This window comes from Camelus ferus, chromosome 11, assembly GCF_009834535.1.
Source record: "Camelus ferus isolate YT-003-E chromosome 11, BCGSAC_Cfer_1.0, whole genome shotgun sequence".
In the NCBI taxonomy this organism is placed as follows: Eukaryota; Metazoa; Chordata; class Mammalia; order Artiodactyla; family Camelidae; genus Camelus; species Camelus ferus.
Window position 1 is genome coordinate 52,869,662 of NC_045706.1, and position 15,498 is coordinate 52,885,159.

At 41.7% G+C, this 15,498-nt stretch overlaps 1 protein-coding gene across 16 annotated transcripts in view; it reads right to left on the reverse strand.

The window, feature by feature from the left end:
• Positions 1–15,498, reverse strand: part of KCNMA1 (potassium calcium-activated channel subfamily M alpha 1) — a 711,960-nt gene that overhangs the window by 162,691 nt on the left and 533,771 nt on the right. For all 16 annotated transcript variants that reach the window (XM_032491958.1, XM_032491957.1, XM_032491943.1 and 13 more), the window contains exon 15: positions 1,219–1,328. In XM_032491958.1, coding sequence (XP_032347849.1) covers positions 1,219–1,328 — 110 coding nt within the window. The remainder of the gene's footprint in view (positions 1–1,218; positions 1,329–15,498) is intronic.

Consider the following 15,498-nt stretch of genomic DNA (forward strand, 5'->3'; position numbering starts at 1 on the left):
CGGAATCAATTACCTATTCACTTTTCCAGTCCATTTAGCATTTAAACCTTCGCTTAGAGGCAGGGTGAGAAATTTCAGTAAACAGTCGAACCATTCTGGATTGCTTAGGGTCTGGGCCCAGGGACAGACAGGGCGCACCTGCCGTGTTCACTGACAGGTCAACCCCAAGCTACCAGGCACTCTGTCCTCTCTGCTGTGCACAGAACATAAAATTAGGAGGCAGAGGAGCCAGAGAGCCCCAGGACTATCCTCTTCAGGCTGCTCTTTCCAGAGGGTGGGTTTGGTCTGCTGGCAGCCAGACAGCACGCGGGAATAGCTTTTCTTCCTCAGCTCAGTGGGTGCCCAGATTCCCGTTTCTTCCCAGGTTTTATCAGTGAGACTGAGTTAATCCAATTCTTTGCTACAGTGGCAAAGGATCGGGGCTTTGTGCTTCAGCATTCTTAGGGAGTTTGTGTTTTCACAGGGGACATCGCCTCTGTTTGATTTGCACCTGACACCTGAGCTTCTGAATGGGGACTCCGAGGCATCATCCTGGTGGAAGCTTCCTGGGAGACCCGGAGCTCCAGAGGTTACAGCCCTTAGGTGATTCCCTGTTCTGTCTCAAGGGGTCATGCAGGCTGGGGCTACCTCTTGCTCAAATCTATCTTGCTGAGCCAGTGTAAGGAGATGCTAAGCCTTTCTTCCGCTATAACATGGGAGTTGACCGAGTTGGGGCAAAACTGCTCAGGACTATTTCAACTTGGTTCCACATTCCTTCAGCAAAGAGTGAAAGCCCTTTGAACAGTGGCTTTTCTGATGTCTTTACGATCTGACTTGACTGAAAGGCAGATTAAAATTTCTTTCGTCAGGGGGCTAGGAAGATTTGGTTTTGCCCTGGTAAAATCAGAGGCATGGGTTCCTGCCACCCTTCCTAAATGCGTCTCCATCACAGGAGCATCACTGAAGGCATGCAGGAAAACCGCAGCTCATCATTTATTACAAATGATGGAGCCAAGCCTGAGAGCCTCAGGACCGGAGGGAAAGGAGAACCAGCAGAAACCCCCAAGGCAAGGACCATACAGTGACCCACCTTCCCGTTCATCGCACTAGGTTGAGCACAGGCCAGTTGGTAACTGTCGAGTGTCCCCACTGTGCTGGCCACAGGTGGGGTGTCTTTTCTGCAAGGGGCACGTTAAACAGCCCCGAAACCCAAAGAGCATATGGTTAATGGTCACTTACTCACAAACAGTAGGGAAGGACAGACCCACGAAGGCACTGGAGAGATATTCCGTGTACATTTCATTTGAGACTCCTTCCAAGTAGTACTTCTGCCACGTGTCTTCCTCAATCTAAGGGAAAAGCACACAGGAGGAGGGGTTAAGGTATGAGAGTGGGCTGCAAAAAGGAAACTCGGGTTACCCCAACTGGCAAACAAAGGCACTGGTTGCATATGGTGACTTTTTTCAACAACCACAACACAACCTGAAACACCACGTGAAGCTTCCCATGACCCTAAACTCACAGACTTGTTGCACATCGCCTCTGAAGCACCACCTCCTCTTAAACCTGTATGATTTCCAGGAGTCTGAAGGCATGGGCACTCACCTCCCCATTGATACGATTTTTTTGATATAATTTTTTGAGAGCAATTTTTAAATTGTTACCAAAATGTACAAAAGTACATACTCATTTGTACAACTATTTCATTTTAAGAATTCAGAACAAAGAAACAAGTAGACTAGTATGCAAATACATATGTACAAGAACATCTTTCTATTCTTGAAAAATTAGAAATAACCACAAATGGTAGGTTTATATGACAGAGCACAGGGAAGCAATTAAAAATTATGATGAAAATGTATACCTTTTCAGAGAGAAATTATATAAATAGTGTATTACTAAATAGTGTGTACAGTCTGATCTTATTTTTTAAATACCTTATAATTATCTGAATGTTTGTAAAGTCTTAGAAAGATCCAGAAAGCTTTATACCAAAACAGTAAAGTTAATCTCTGAGATGCAGAATGATATTTTTTTCCCTATAGATTTCTGATTGTTTGAAGGCTTTTGCAACGAGCATACATGTAACAGGAAACAGTGCATCTATGCCTACTTTGGGGGAAAAAGTAGATTTTTCCAATCCCATCTTGAATATCACAAAAAGTAAAATGTAATTTCAGAGAGCTCTTAACCCACATTTCATTAATTTTTTTCCCTAATGAATCAAGTTCAACTGGCCTTCCCAATAGCCCTCTTCATGGAGGTATTTCTGGAAGGGTTTTACCTTGGAATCAATCTTTTAAAATTACCAAGTGAATAACAGCCCCTCTGGGAGTTTGGGGGTGTCACAGATTCCCAAGGCAGGCGGGCTGTGCGGTCCTTGGGTATCTACAAGCTGCTGCCTCTTACACTCACTTCCACTGGAGCTTAGATAAGGGGAGGATGAAAGGGAGCTCCCCAGCCAACAGGCTGTGGCTCTTAACAATGTCTTGTGCTGGGTACTGAAGTAAAAGGCACCTTGCTTATGGCCCAGTAGTCACTTAACTGGGGGAAATGCAATGCTTGAAGCTGGACTTGGAAACAGTGGGAAATACACACCTATCATCTACATGGTGACGCTCTGAACTACAAAAGCTAGGAAAAATTTAGAAATAAACTGAATGCTCCTTGCTTCTGTGCTGTTTGTCTGCTTTGTGCTCAGTCTGGGTGATTAGATGATGTGGGTTAACTTCATTAGTTTGAGCTGCTTCTAACCTACTCACACACGTGAGACATGAGCAATGCAACGGCTGGGTATGGTTGTCCATCTACAAATTCGCCTTCCCCAGAGTGGAGTCTTTTAAAAAAGACTCAACCTTTTTCTATGGCTAAACTTTATGATTTTAAAAATTAACAGCTATATATTTAGCTAAGCACAAACTTTTTAATTTACCCGAATCACAAGATTTCATTTTTTTTCAAATAAAAGATATTCTTGACTTCATAAGCTAAGGTCATTAATTCTAACTAATTTGAAGAAAGCTTAGTCTTCATCAGTAAATAGTTCGAAATAAATAATATTTGAGGCACTATATTATCATATTTTTATCAGTAAATAGGATGCTATCTGAGGAATTACCAAATATGAATCCTCTAGTATAGTTTTTATTCCTCAAGAATAGCAAGTAATATCCTCGAATTAGAAGAATTCAGCCTATTCTTTTAGGAGACATTCCTTTTATAATATGCTGTTTATGTTGCTAATTTAAATATTACACTTGATTTTCAAAAACAATGAAAATATGAAACTTAATCTCAATTATTATTGACTGTTGGTGCTATTCCTCAATTAATCTGGTTCTAATTTGGTTCTTTTAATTATGGCCAGTATTTTCATGCCTCTATGTCTTAATGGAACTACTCTTGAGGCCAAATTTTTGTTGTAGGTTCATCATTAAACTTTTTCAATTTAAGCAGAAACAAATTCTTTGTAGGATAATAATATCATTCATTTTTCTTTTGAACTTCGCTTCAAAAAAATTGCTTGTTTCATTGACCCATTCATTCAGCAAATATTTATTGAGCATATTCTGTATCTTAGGAGCCGTTCTAGTTACAGACTGAATTTTACTTGAACTGGTATTTACTTCCCCATATTTTTCTCTTTGCCAGAAAAAGCACCAGATACACCTGGCTAAGATATATTTGACCATACATCTCTGACTTTCGCTGATTTTTTCCACATTTTTTTTTTCCTGCAGGTTTGTCTTTGCGGACCTGAAATGCTTGAGGACTGAAAGTCTAAAAAACTGGCAAAAATGTACAGAACTTTTCTGGAAAGCAAAATACCTCTTCCACATACATATGCAGATTCTCAGACAGTGTCTACGACACCTGAGAGCAGCACTGAATGGCCTGTGTCAGTGCTGAGGAGTTTGAATTCACTGTCATAGCCCTTTCAGACTTCCACATCTTTAAAACAGTTGCCTTATTGATAAGTTAACAAGTTTTCAGTTTCTGATAAATGTTCCTACACACACTTAAAACCCAAGTGTTCCCAAAAACACTTACAAATGACTACAATGGTATTTTACCACAATTAATTTTTTTTAAAAAACCCATACAACATAGAGATGATCACATGAAGTGAAGTAAGTCAGAGAAAGACAAAGATCATACGACTTATACGTGGAACCTTAAAAAAGATACAAATTTTACTTACACATCAGAAGTAGACTCATGGACATAGAAAACAAACTATGGTGACCAAAGGGGAAAGGTGGGGGAGGGGTAAATTATGAGTTTGGGATTAACTGATACATACCACTATACATAAAATAGATAAACAAGCAGGACCTACTGTACAGCACAGGGAACTATATTCAATTTCTTATAATGAGCTATAAAGGAAAAGAATCTGAAAATATATGTATGTGTGTGTACAACTGAATCACTTTGCTGTATACCTGAAACTAACACTGTAAATCAACTGAACTTCGATAAAAAATAAGATTAAAAAACTATATGTATAACATAAGAAGAATCAGTTATAATGAACACTTAGACCTTTTCATCCTTAAGGGCAAGAATGACAAGTTGTGACAGAACAATGACAGGAACAGGCAATCGCATCAGGGAGTCAGGGAGCCAGTATCCAGACCCGTGACACTGTAGCATGTCACAAGCTCAGACAACAGAGTGTCAATCTTCACCTTGAGGCAAGGGTGTCAATTACCCTTTCTTAGCAAAATTTACCTTTCTATGTCTCAAGCATAGAATCTTTGACTTATCTTGAAAAAAGCACAAACAAAAGTGCACATTCCTTTTACTTCTGTGAGCAGTAATGAAATACATCCTTAGAAAAGGGAAAACGAGGGTAAAAAATGTTGAGTTTAAAACACTTGACACTGTTCAATGACAGTGGAGGAAGAGACTTAGAGAGGGTAGAGGGAGTTACTGTCATTATGATTCCCCTCTAACAGATGATAAAAAGTAGGCACAGAGAGGTTAAGTAACCCACAAACGGTCACAAAGCCAATTAGTGGTACAAACAGGATCCAGCATTCATGCTGTTAACCACCCACCATAATATCTCTTGCTGGAGATGAGATGGATAGGGAAACAATGGTGCTAGGATTTGGGGGAGGCATGGAGGATTTGCTGAATATAAGTACCTCAGAGAAAAATATCAGAACAGGAGCTCCCCAAGGACTCAGTGTCTTCAGCTCTGGAGCCCAAGATTTTGTCAGGGGTCAGAGAGAAGTAATACTGATTTTACATCCAGCTGCAAGGAGAGTTCAGACCTCCCCTAAGAGCACGGCAGCATCATTTCTATTCTGTAAAATGGAACCATCCCAGCCTACAACTTCTTTCCTAAAATAGAACATGCTATTCTCCACATTTGTGCTGTCGACGTGTTTTTATCTATAATGTGAATACACACTTCCCAGCAGAGGAATGAAGGAATGGGACCAAAATGACTTAGGGAAAGGTACCCAAACTAATTTGCCAGCCATTCAGCAATCAGTCAAAGGCAAAGCATCTCCTGAGGCACCAGTTTCTCCTTTGGCTGTCACATTCAACCCCAGCTGCTCTATAAGAGCACCTAGCAAAGATGAGCAGGCGATGTGCTCTGGGTCCTTATCCATCAAATACTCGTAGATCTTCAGTGAGGAAAGGGAACTGAGCTGCTGGGCTAGCTCGTCCACACTTCTCATGGTATTATTTATCTGCCCTTCCCTGTCTAATTTTTCAACTAGTCTAGTTCAATCCCTTAAGTAAATGGTTGTACACCAACCCATGAGCCGACAGCTCCACCATCAAAGGTACCATCCAACTGGAAACATCAGCCTTGGCTCTGTGGGAAGTTAACACCTTCTTGATGCCAGATTCTGCATGTGCTACTAATGGTGGGTCCATAACGACACCTTTTATATTTTATGCTCTCTCTGATTAGAGTGAAACGGTGTTTCTCTAATGCTAACGGCCCAGTGAATGTGAAAAATCAACCATCCCAGCTGGGGTATGACATGATCACTGTGATTTCTGTTCCCAGCAAAGAGTCTGAATAACCGTGTTGATTACAGTCAAATAATTTTGCAAAAGTTCATCCCTACCTCCAGAGTCATGTAAATAATTCCAAAGATTATCATATACCAAGCCTCACTTAATTGAAAACAAGTACACGGTTTTAATCCAAATACATGTTGTATTGTGCACATCAAAAAATAATGGAACTAAGAGGAAGTTATAAAAACCAATGACCATTATGTTAATAGCTGTAGTAAGAGGTGCATCGTAACATACACACCAGCGTTGCTCAAAACTGGCAGTGGAAGGCTACTGTATTAGAGAGTATTTATTATATTACATTTTTAAAAAAATCTATCCAAATTCTTGATATGCTTCCTCTAAAGGATGCCTAATTTTAAATGATAAAAGTCCTTAATTAGAATTAATTAGCTACTGCTGAATGAATATTTGTACATATAAATTACACAATACATTGTCACTGTCCTTTATAATGTGACAGTCTAAAATACAGTACAGTGACAGGAGCTGGCCAATGTATCTTAGATCCCACAAAAACATATTTATTCCTATAAAAAAGAGAGAACACCCACAGAATGTGTCAAGCTATCGACTACAATAATAAACATGGAATCTGCATTTATGGGCTCCAGACTGAGTGGGTGGGCCGGTCACTCAAATGAGGGGGGTCCTTTATCCCCACCCCTCAACAGCATGCTCTGTCACTGGGAAAAATCTGAATCAGTGTTGCATCTAATCATTTCTTGCTGGAAAGGACAATGTTTAGGACAACTGAATGTTAAGAAGACTTTATCACTGACCCAATTCCTGGATTCTCTCTCTCCTCCTTTATTTTTCTCTATGTTCCAATGTTAACAAACTTGCCCCAGTTTTTACCAGTAGGCAAGTAGCTCTTTCTCCCTGCCTTCCTGGCCTCAACATTCTTCAGTATAATCACAAATCCTGAAATCAACTCATAGACTTGAAAAACAAAGCGTCTGAGTCTTGCTAGCTGAAGTTTTCACAGGTGCCAGAACAGAGACTGCCTCCCTGCACAGCTTTCTGGGGGTGGAGGAAACTGGTGATAAAGTTAAAACCAAAGGAAAGAAGCAAAAGAGATGGGAAACCAACGGTGATTTGCACCTTTTCAGACTATATTTCTTCTCTGTGCCAAATTGCGTATCAATGTGGTCCTTCTTGGATGTGGACTCAGGTCGGCTGCCCTTCTGAGAGCAGCAGGGGATTTCAGGGACTCCGTAACGATTTGGCATTCCACGGTTATGGCCCATTTCAGATTGCATTTTCCACAATGTGAGAATTGGATGAAAGGATCTCAGATTTTTCCAAAGGCTTCAGGACAATGTCAATTAAAACTAATTATTTGGGATTTGATGGAATGCCAGATAACTGGTTGCTTCAGCACTAAACGAGTAAATAAACAACTCCAAAGATTAATTCTGGGGTGGACTTACACCAAATCTCTTATTCTCAGACTAGTGGGCTGCAGACATCAAATGAGATTTCTTCCATCAGGCATTAGGAAAAAAAAAATCAGCCCATATGAGGTATTTGGAGAGAGGTTAACAGACCACACCCCACGCAAAAGAGTACAGGGCATCCCCCGCCATGTTAATCTAACCCAGACTTCTCTGAAAAGACAGAATGCAAGAGGAACTGAAGTTAAAGGAAAGGTGAGCAGAGAGAGTGACATAAAAATATCATGTTTTTAAATAACATAAATATTAAAACATAAGTATATATATTTAAAATATAAAAACATAAATTCTTCCAGAAATTATTTAAGAAAGTCTTGCCTCTGTAGCAGGAAATTGGCCATTGTTTTCAAAATGTGGAAGGTTTTTCTACCTTTTCCTTCTTTTCCCCTCCAGTGTAGAAAAGGTATTTACGCTTAAGAGACATCAGACCTTTTAAAAGATGGGCCTATTCACTATCTGTCCAAATAGGGCTTTGATGATTTTGCAATCCTGAGAATAGTTAAGAGTATCATCATTTGTGCTTCAAATAATAGGGTTCTTAAAATATCAGTAAAAACAATTCTCATCTGGGTAGGGCAAGTAGCAAGTAAATGTTCTCCAGCAGGTGCCTGTTAAGCAATCCTCACAAGGACGATTTGGTCCCTGGTAGGCAGGATTTTCCAGAACAGAGCTTCTCAACCCATTTGGGGTGAAGGACCAGGGTTTTGTTTTTATTTCTAATATCCATCATTTTGCAGACTCAAACTTCGGCAAAATCTAACAGAAATGAATTAAAAAAAAAATAGCCAAGATATGCAAAGTACAAATCTAAAATTTTAATCATTAGATTCAACCAATATAAAATTAATCTGCCAAATTGCTCTCAACGTCTCTAAGCACGTCCTGTCATTTTCAGTACTTGGCTCTTGGTGGGCAAGGAGCAGGCAGTTCACAGCACCTGTCCCCGGGCTGCACTTACACTTGTGCTGGTCCCACTCTGTCTTACAAACCTTACTTCCCACAATTTCCCCCAAATTCCAGCAAAGTAGAATTGTTCTCCACTAAGAGTCCCCAAAGTAAGCTCAACTGAACTTACTCACAGGGGTCACCTTGAACATAAGAGAGTAGAAAGGGAGTTTATGGTGCCCCTATTAAAATGTAGGTTATTTTGAAGGCATAAAATTTCATCTGAATCTCCAGTGCATGGAACATGACAGTAGCTCAGTATTTGTTGAAGGGATGAAGTATATTTGGGAAGCACTGGATTTAACAAAGCCATCTTGGCGATTTTTTTTTTTTAGTACAACTTTTACAGCATTTCACATGTTAATACGGATTAAACTGTAAGTCTCCAAGGGGGAAACACAGTACTTAGTTACAGAATCCTTTATTTCAAGGAGCAGCTCATGGACACAGGCAATGCTATTCTAAAAACTTCCTCTCCCTGATCTCCCCACAGCTTTGTTTCCCTGATTGACCCTACTGTCAGAAACAGATCTCTCTGTGGCCATTTTTGGTTGTCAAAAATCCAACTCTTCCTATAAAGCTCCCATCATAAGCCACCTCATCTGTGAGGCCTTTCCTCATGTCCCCAGTGTGATGTGCTCTGCCTGCCTTAATGGGAACACAAATCATGCCCACCTCTGGCGCTTGGGAGGGCTAGCTGAGATGATGGCTAAAGAAGGCTTAGAACATGCCCAGGCTCCAAGTAAGCACTTGGGGTTAGTTATCATTAGCTACCATCACAGCATCTTGGTCTTTTAACATTTGATGAGACTACAATAAAGTGGAATTTGAAACACAGGCTCCTCCCTTACGCACTCAATTCTGTATCTTCTAGAACCAGCAGCACACTACCTTATAAGGTGCTTGCAAGAGGCACTTAATTAACATTTGTTGAACTGAACTAAACTGAGCAAGACAAAACTGGAGGAAGAGACACAAAGAAACAAGCAAACAAGCACACTTTTTCCAGGCATCTAATCCCCAAGAAGCACTTACAATGTCACAGCATCTAGTGTCAGACCATGAAGTGAACCAATTTCTGCCTCCAAATGCTGAAAAAAATCTGCATTCTTGGTATCTCATAGGGAGCACATATCATCGGGTCATTTTAAAACTCCCCAGCACACTTCTTACTGAGTATAATTTTCTAGGAAATTTTGTTATCTTAGAACCCCTTGGGCTACTTAGCAAGTGGCTTATGGTTTTCTAAATTCTAAACGCAATACCTTGAAGGCTTGAATTTGAAAGAAGGAGCTCTTAGGAACTGGTGTGTTCGCCACCAGTCTAACGAAGTCCTTCCTCCTACTAACTAGGAGTCCCATCGCCATCCCTGCAGAAGGGAGCCCCATTGGCTCCCTCGTCTCGTGACTATGCTGTTCCCCATGTGACTTAGCCCTCTGTCTTCTTGATTTCACTCTTTGGATTCCAATGTAGGGTCAAACAACCATTCAACAGGAAACAGAATGAGCCTAGCAAAGGCTGTCTTTGGCCATTCCGTGACTCCTAAATTCTAAAGTTGAGGTCCAAAACAACTGTTAGATATTAATTAATTATTAATTAAGAACTGGGAGGAAAGGAAAGGAGTTAGAAAGAAAAGCATTTGAATCAGCACAGGAATTAATGAGCTTTTGATGGGACAAACCACTAGACAGTTACCTATGCCTTTGCAAAATCTTCAATATTTTAGACAGTTTGGGGAGAATCCAGTGCATCCACTGATGTTAACAAGGGATAATTTCTCACCAGTGGGCATGTCTGAGGCTCTGAGTCTAGTGCTTCCCAAACCCTGAATTGCATATGAATCACCCAAGGGTGTGTGTTAATAAAATGTGGTTTCTGTAGTCCTGGGGTGGGGTCTAAGATTCTGCATTTCTAACAAGCTCCCAGACAGCACTGATGCTCCCCAAACATGGACCACACTTAGAGGAGTAAAGGTATTCCCAAAGAGAGTGAAGAACAGGGAAAAGTATTCTCCGTCACACCTTTGAGGACCAGAGAATCAATCATAGCCCAAAGGATCTCCGTTAGAGATGAAAAAGAATGCTTTCCACGAGTATCACTAAATGTTGGAGCCAGTTACAGAGAACGCTTGTAGATAATTAAGCCCAAGATGGTTATCCAAGTGTTTGGATTGTGGTGGTAATTAGTCTAAACAATATTTCGGGGATCCAGATTTATCTACATAGTCTCTCTCCATTGATCCAGTTACCACAATGATAGTTTAGCTTCCATTTCAACGTGGGCTATGCAAAGAGAGAACAATGACATGGCTATATTTAATTCAATTAAAAAATAAAAGTTTCAGAAAATTGCCCTGATTTGTATCCCTCATCTCCATTCAGCTTCTCCATTTTAGGACACAGTGTTGAGTGTGAGGACAAAAACGCTTGCCAACTCAGTCCCGTTTTAGTGACAGCAGATTCTGGATACTTATGTCTCCTATCGCTGTACAATACAGCCTAATAAAGTCGAGCCAAAGAGACTAGATTTCATTTCAGAGCAAAGGGTTTCAGCCATAAACTTTTGCTTTCTGGCTGAACAGAGCCATTCAAGCCGTGAGCATAAATCCTGCTAGTTGCAGGTATCAGGTTGACTGGGAAGCCAAATGGGTTATTCGTGAGCCAGGTATCCAGGGCAGAGGCACCCGCTTCATTGTGTGTTCATTGTTATCTAGAAAATCTCTTGCCAGCTAGAGAATATTTTCACAGGAAGTTAGAAATGACTTCAGAAATTCCCCTCTGTGGCTTCCTAGCATGGGTTTTAGGCCTCATCAAAAAGATGTTTGGTCCAGAGACTGAAAGCGGACAGCTTATAAACTGCTGAGGTATTTAGCTGGGTTAGCAGTTTCTTTTGAAGCGGGGCCACAATCCTGAGCGCAGCAGCAACATAGGAAGTACGGAAGCACATGTAGCCTCTAGGTTCGAATCTCGGCCTCACCGAATACCCCCGGGGCCAAGTCGCACAACCTCTCCCAGCCTCAATCCCCTCACCTGCAGAATGAGAGCAATGAGAGCATCTACCTCCTAGGCAGGCAAAGCACCTAACACAGTGCCTGGCAAGCAGCTCATGTTTGCTGAGGGTTTCCTATGTGACTTTGCTGCTTTGGTGGTTTAATCGCACTAAAAGATGGCATTTATTGAGTGTGTCTCCTATAGATGTTCTATAAATGGCAGCTGTCATTAGACATAATGAATGTTGGTAATGGTGATCAACGCGGATGAGGCTGGTGATGATGCTGGTGATGGTGATGAAAACATCTCTCCTACTCGCACAAAGGAACACAGGCCAGTTAGATGTTGGCCCTATGATTCAGGGCTTCCTATTCCTTAGTTGCTGCTAGAAAATCCTGGAACATCACTGATCATCAAAGGATCCTCTGGACTGAGAAGAAAAACTAAGCAGACTAAGTTTGTCCCCAAAAGATAGCCGTGTTCCCTGGAGGTCCTCCCTCACGCCCTCTCTCCTAGTGGCTGGTAGGTTTACTCCAAACAGACATGATGAAAAGAAAGAAGTTAGGTATTTGGAGGAACTGATTATCTCTCAAAACAGGACAAAGGTCCTATGTGGACAGTACCTTTCATCTGATGTAGGAAGACCCAGCCTGGCCTTCTCAAAGGAGCTCTGAGCCAAAAAGACCCTGATGGGTAGACTGGATTAGCTGCTTCTGGTTTCTGGGCTTGATGCTTGCCCACATCCCTCAACTGGGGCTCATTGGATTCCACTCTTACCTCTTATCCTCCTTCCTAAGTGAATGGCTTTCCTCCTTGTTTGCCAGCCAGACTGACTCTGAACTGATACTTGGCATACCCTTGGCCCCCAGGATAGGCATGCTAAAAAGCTGGTGTTTGTTCAAACAAATAATACTTATTGAACTTGTATTTGGAGAAGAGGCGAAGCACTAGGTGGGGATATGAGAGGAGAAGGACCACTGGTCAGAGCCCTCAGCCTCTACTGTCCTCAGCAATTCAGTCCTGGCCCCAATTCTGCAGACTCCCCTCAGCAAAGGAAAAGGCTTGCAGTTAAGTGGATTCATCCTTTTTAGAGGGCAAATTAGAAAATATCTGTTGTCACTTGAACACGCAGTAACACCTCAGGGGAACACATTCCTCCTACCCCAAATAGTTTACCAAAGTATTCCTTCCAACCACAAAATTTATGTCTCCTGAGAAGAGTTCTAGAAGGCACATTTTTCTCCTTATTGCATTTCTTAGGCGATTTTAGTACTGGTTACAGTTCAGTATTCCCAGAAAACTGCCAGGATAGTACACCACAGTTGGTACTGATGAGAAAAAATAGACTGGTGATGATCCTGTTTGGTCACGGAGAGGCCTCCCCGTGCCTGTGCTCGCTGGTCCCACGACCAAGTTCAAGTCCATAGTACATTTCAATCCTCCAGACAGGACCCCGAAGGTTGCTACCGTCTCTGAGTGTCCCACAGGTAACACATCCCAGCACACAGCTGTTCCCCTTCCAGACATGGCCACTGCAGGACCCTGTTCTGGGTAGGGCTGCATTTGCTTGGGCTTTCGTTGCGTATAGAAAAGAACAGTCAGCAAATCTCCATTCACTGAGAGGCCTGGGGAAAGCCAGACAGGTGCACCCAGGTTTCATCTACACATGCAGATAAAATCTTCTAGCTCTGGGAAACTGGGGGTGGGTTTTTGACAGAAAGGTTGAGGGGGTTGAGGGAACCAGTGTCACTTAGGCTGATGAACAATGCTACTGCCCTAGAAAATGCATTTAGGCAGAAAATTCTGCTAATTCTGTTTCTCACCACAGGGAGTTCCAGGGACCTCCCCCAACATCAGTCATTTAACAAAGATGTCGGCAGGTGGGGAGGGTAGAGCTCAATGGCAGAGTGTATGCTTAATATGCATGAGGTCCTGCGTTCTATCCCCAGGACCTCTATTTAAAAAAAAATTAAAATAAAATTAAACCTAATTACCTCTCCTGCAAAAAAAAAAAAAAGTTAAAAAAATGCTGGCAACACAAAACTGTAAGCAATATAGGGAGGGATGCCTTTACAGCACCCTAGAAGATGGTTTTATGTTAGGGTCACCCCTCTTTTTTCTCCCACGAGTGACCCAATCCTAGTCTAGTGTCAGGTCTCATCGCAAATAGAAACCCAAACAGTACCACCCATTCCGAAGAAGGAAGAAGGGGGTTAGGTGCTGTCATTTGCTGGTAGTCCTTTCCAACAATCTTCTGGGCTCTTCCACTTTTTACAGTGGGTGAATATGAAGCTAGAAAAACTTAAGTGAGCAGCCCAAGGTCTTATAACAAATCATGTCCTAAATCAGGGTCTTACAATTTCCCCCAGACCCTAGCCCACTGCCCACCGCACAGCTACACAACTCCCTTCACATTTTACAAGTGAGGGAGGAGAGGAAGGGTGAGGCTGTGCTGGCACATTGGATAATACTGTGTTCCATGTGTGTATCTGGAAGGGGAGATACCATGAAAGATCTTTGGATGATCAAGTGTAATACTCAATCCAAATTCTGAAAGAGGTACCAAATATTCCTCTTGCACTGGTTCTTCCCTCACTAGTCAATTCAAGGAGAAGAACAAAATACCCAACCATTAAAATAAATGGCCTTCTCGCTGCCAAACTTGAGCTGAAACCAGAAACCAATAGAAACCCCTAAAGAAACGATATTTATTTTGTCATAGTCTAGGGAAAAAAAAAAAAAAAAAAGAAGAGACTGATTAAATCCATTGTCCTAAAAAGCAACACCATAAATACAGAGGCTAGGAACAAATGCACACTTCTCTTGGCAGACTGACTACGACAAAGAGCTTCCACATACCAAGTGGGCACAGAGCTGCATGTCAGTTCTCAGCGGGCAGAGATACTCTGTCTCCTGACACAGTACAGGGAAAGGGGAGGAAGCGATATCTCTCACTTACATATGTCACTTAATTCCATCCACTTCCCATCCTACTTGCCATCCCCTAGTGTACAGAAAAGCACAGCACTGAGGCAGGACAACTGTATTTCTTTGAACTTGAAACCCTAATCAGTGGGCCTGCATCACTCTTGTTCCCATGGAATACATGTGTGGCATTTAATGATAAAAACTACAAAAATTATACCCAGTTGAAAGGTTTTATTGGATGCCATTTTTCAAGATAGCAGATGGATGCCTAAATTGATCTCAGCATCATTTTATAAGTGTCCCAAAGTTTCTCTAAATCAGCCAAATGTGTCTGAGGTTGAAATAGCTATCTCACCTTGTTCTACCAGGAGATGTGCAGGATTCCACTGTTAACGCAGCTCGCCATGGTATGTTATTCAGAGTCTCCAATGAAAAGGTAGAGTACCTCAAACTCGCCCCAAAGAGAATGATTACTAAATATACTAAAAGGACGTGATGATGATGACACTGCCTTAGAGGCCATATTCTCCCTGGTCTGGCTATAAAAGAAAAATATAGACTATCGTTTCTCTGGATAAAATGGAATAGGCACACTCCACCCTGTGTCTTTCACTGACTGCATCTAGTAGACCTGGACAAAACGCATGGAGCTGCTGTCTGAAGACTCTGAGAAGCAAACAGTAGCAAGCAGATTAGGGAAAATGACTAGAACTGGAAGTGCCACCAAACCAGCAGTGAGTTTACCATTGTTTTTGCTCTTATGTCCTCTAACCTGACTTCAGGAAGCCCAGAACCTGTAAGTGAGGACAAGAATGTGGACAGAGAAAGTCCTAAGAGAAGCTCTGGTACTGGTTCAAAGACGAGTAGCAGGAATTTCTAACACTTAGAAAGAATGCGGAAAATCATGGTTTTTACATTTTTTTCTTTTTTTCCTTTTCTTTTCTTTTCCTACACTCCAGCCCCTAAGGCATCCAGTGGTGGCAGTAGCAGCAGAGGCAATGGAAGCTAAAAGGAGATTAAAGGAGGTAGGAAAAACTTTTCTTGCTACAGGATCTGAGGTCCTAAGAGAGTGAGGCAAAGCTCTACTACTTTTTGTCTCTCTTTGTCCTCCCACTGGTTTGTCCAGGTCAGGACACAGGAGCATAATGTGT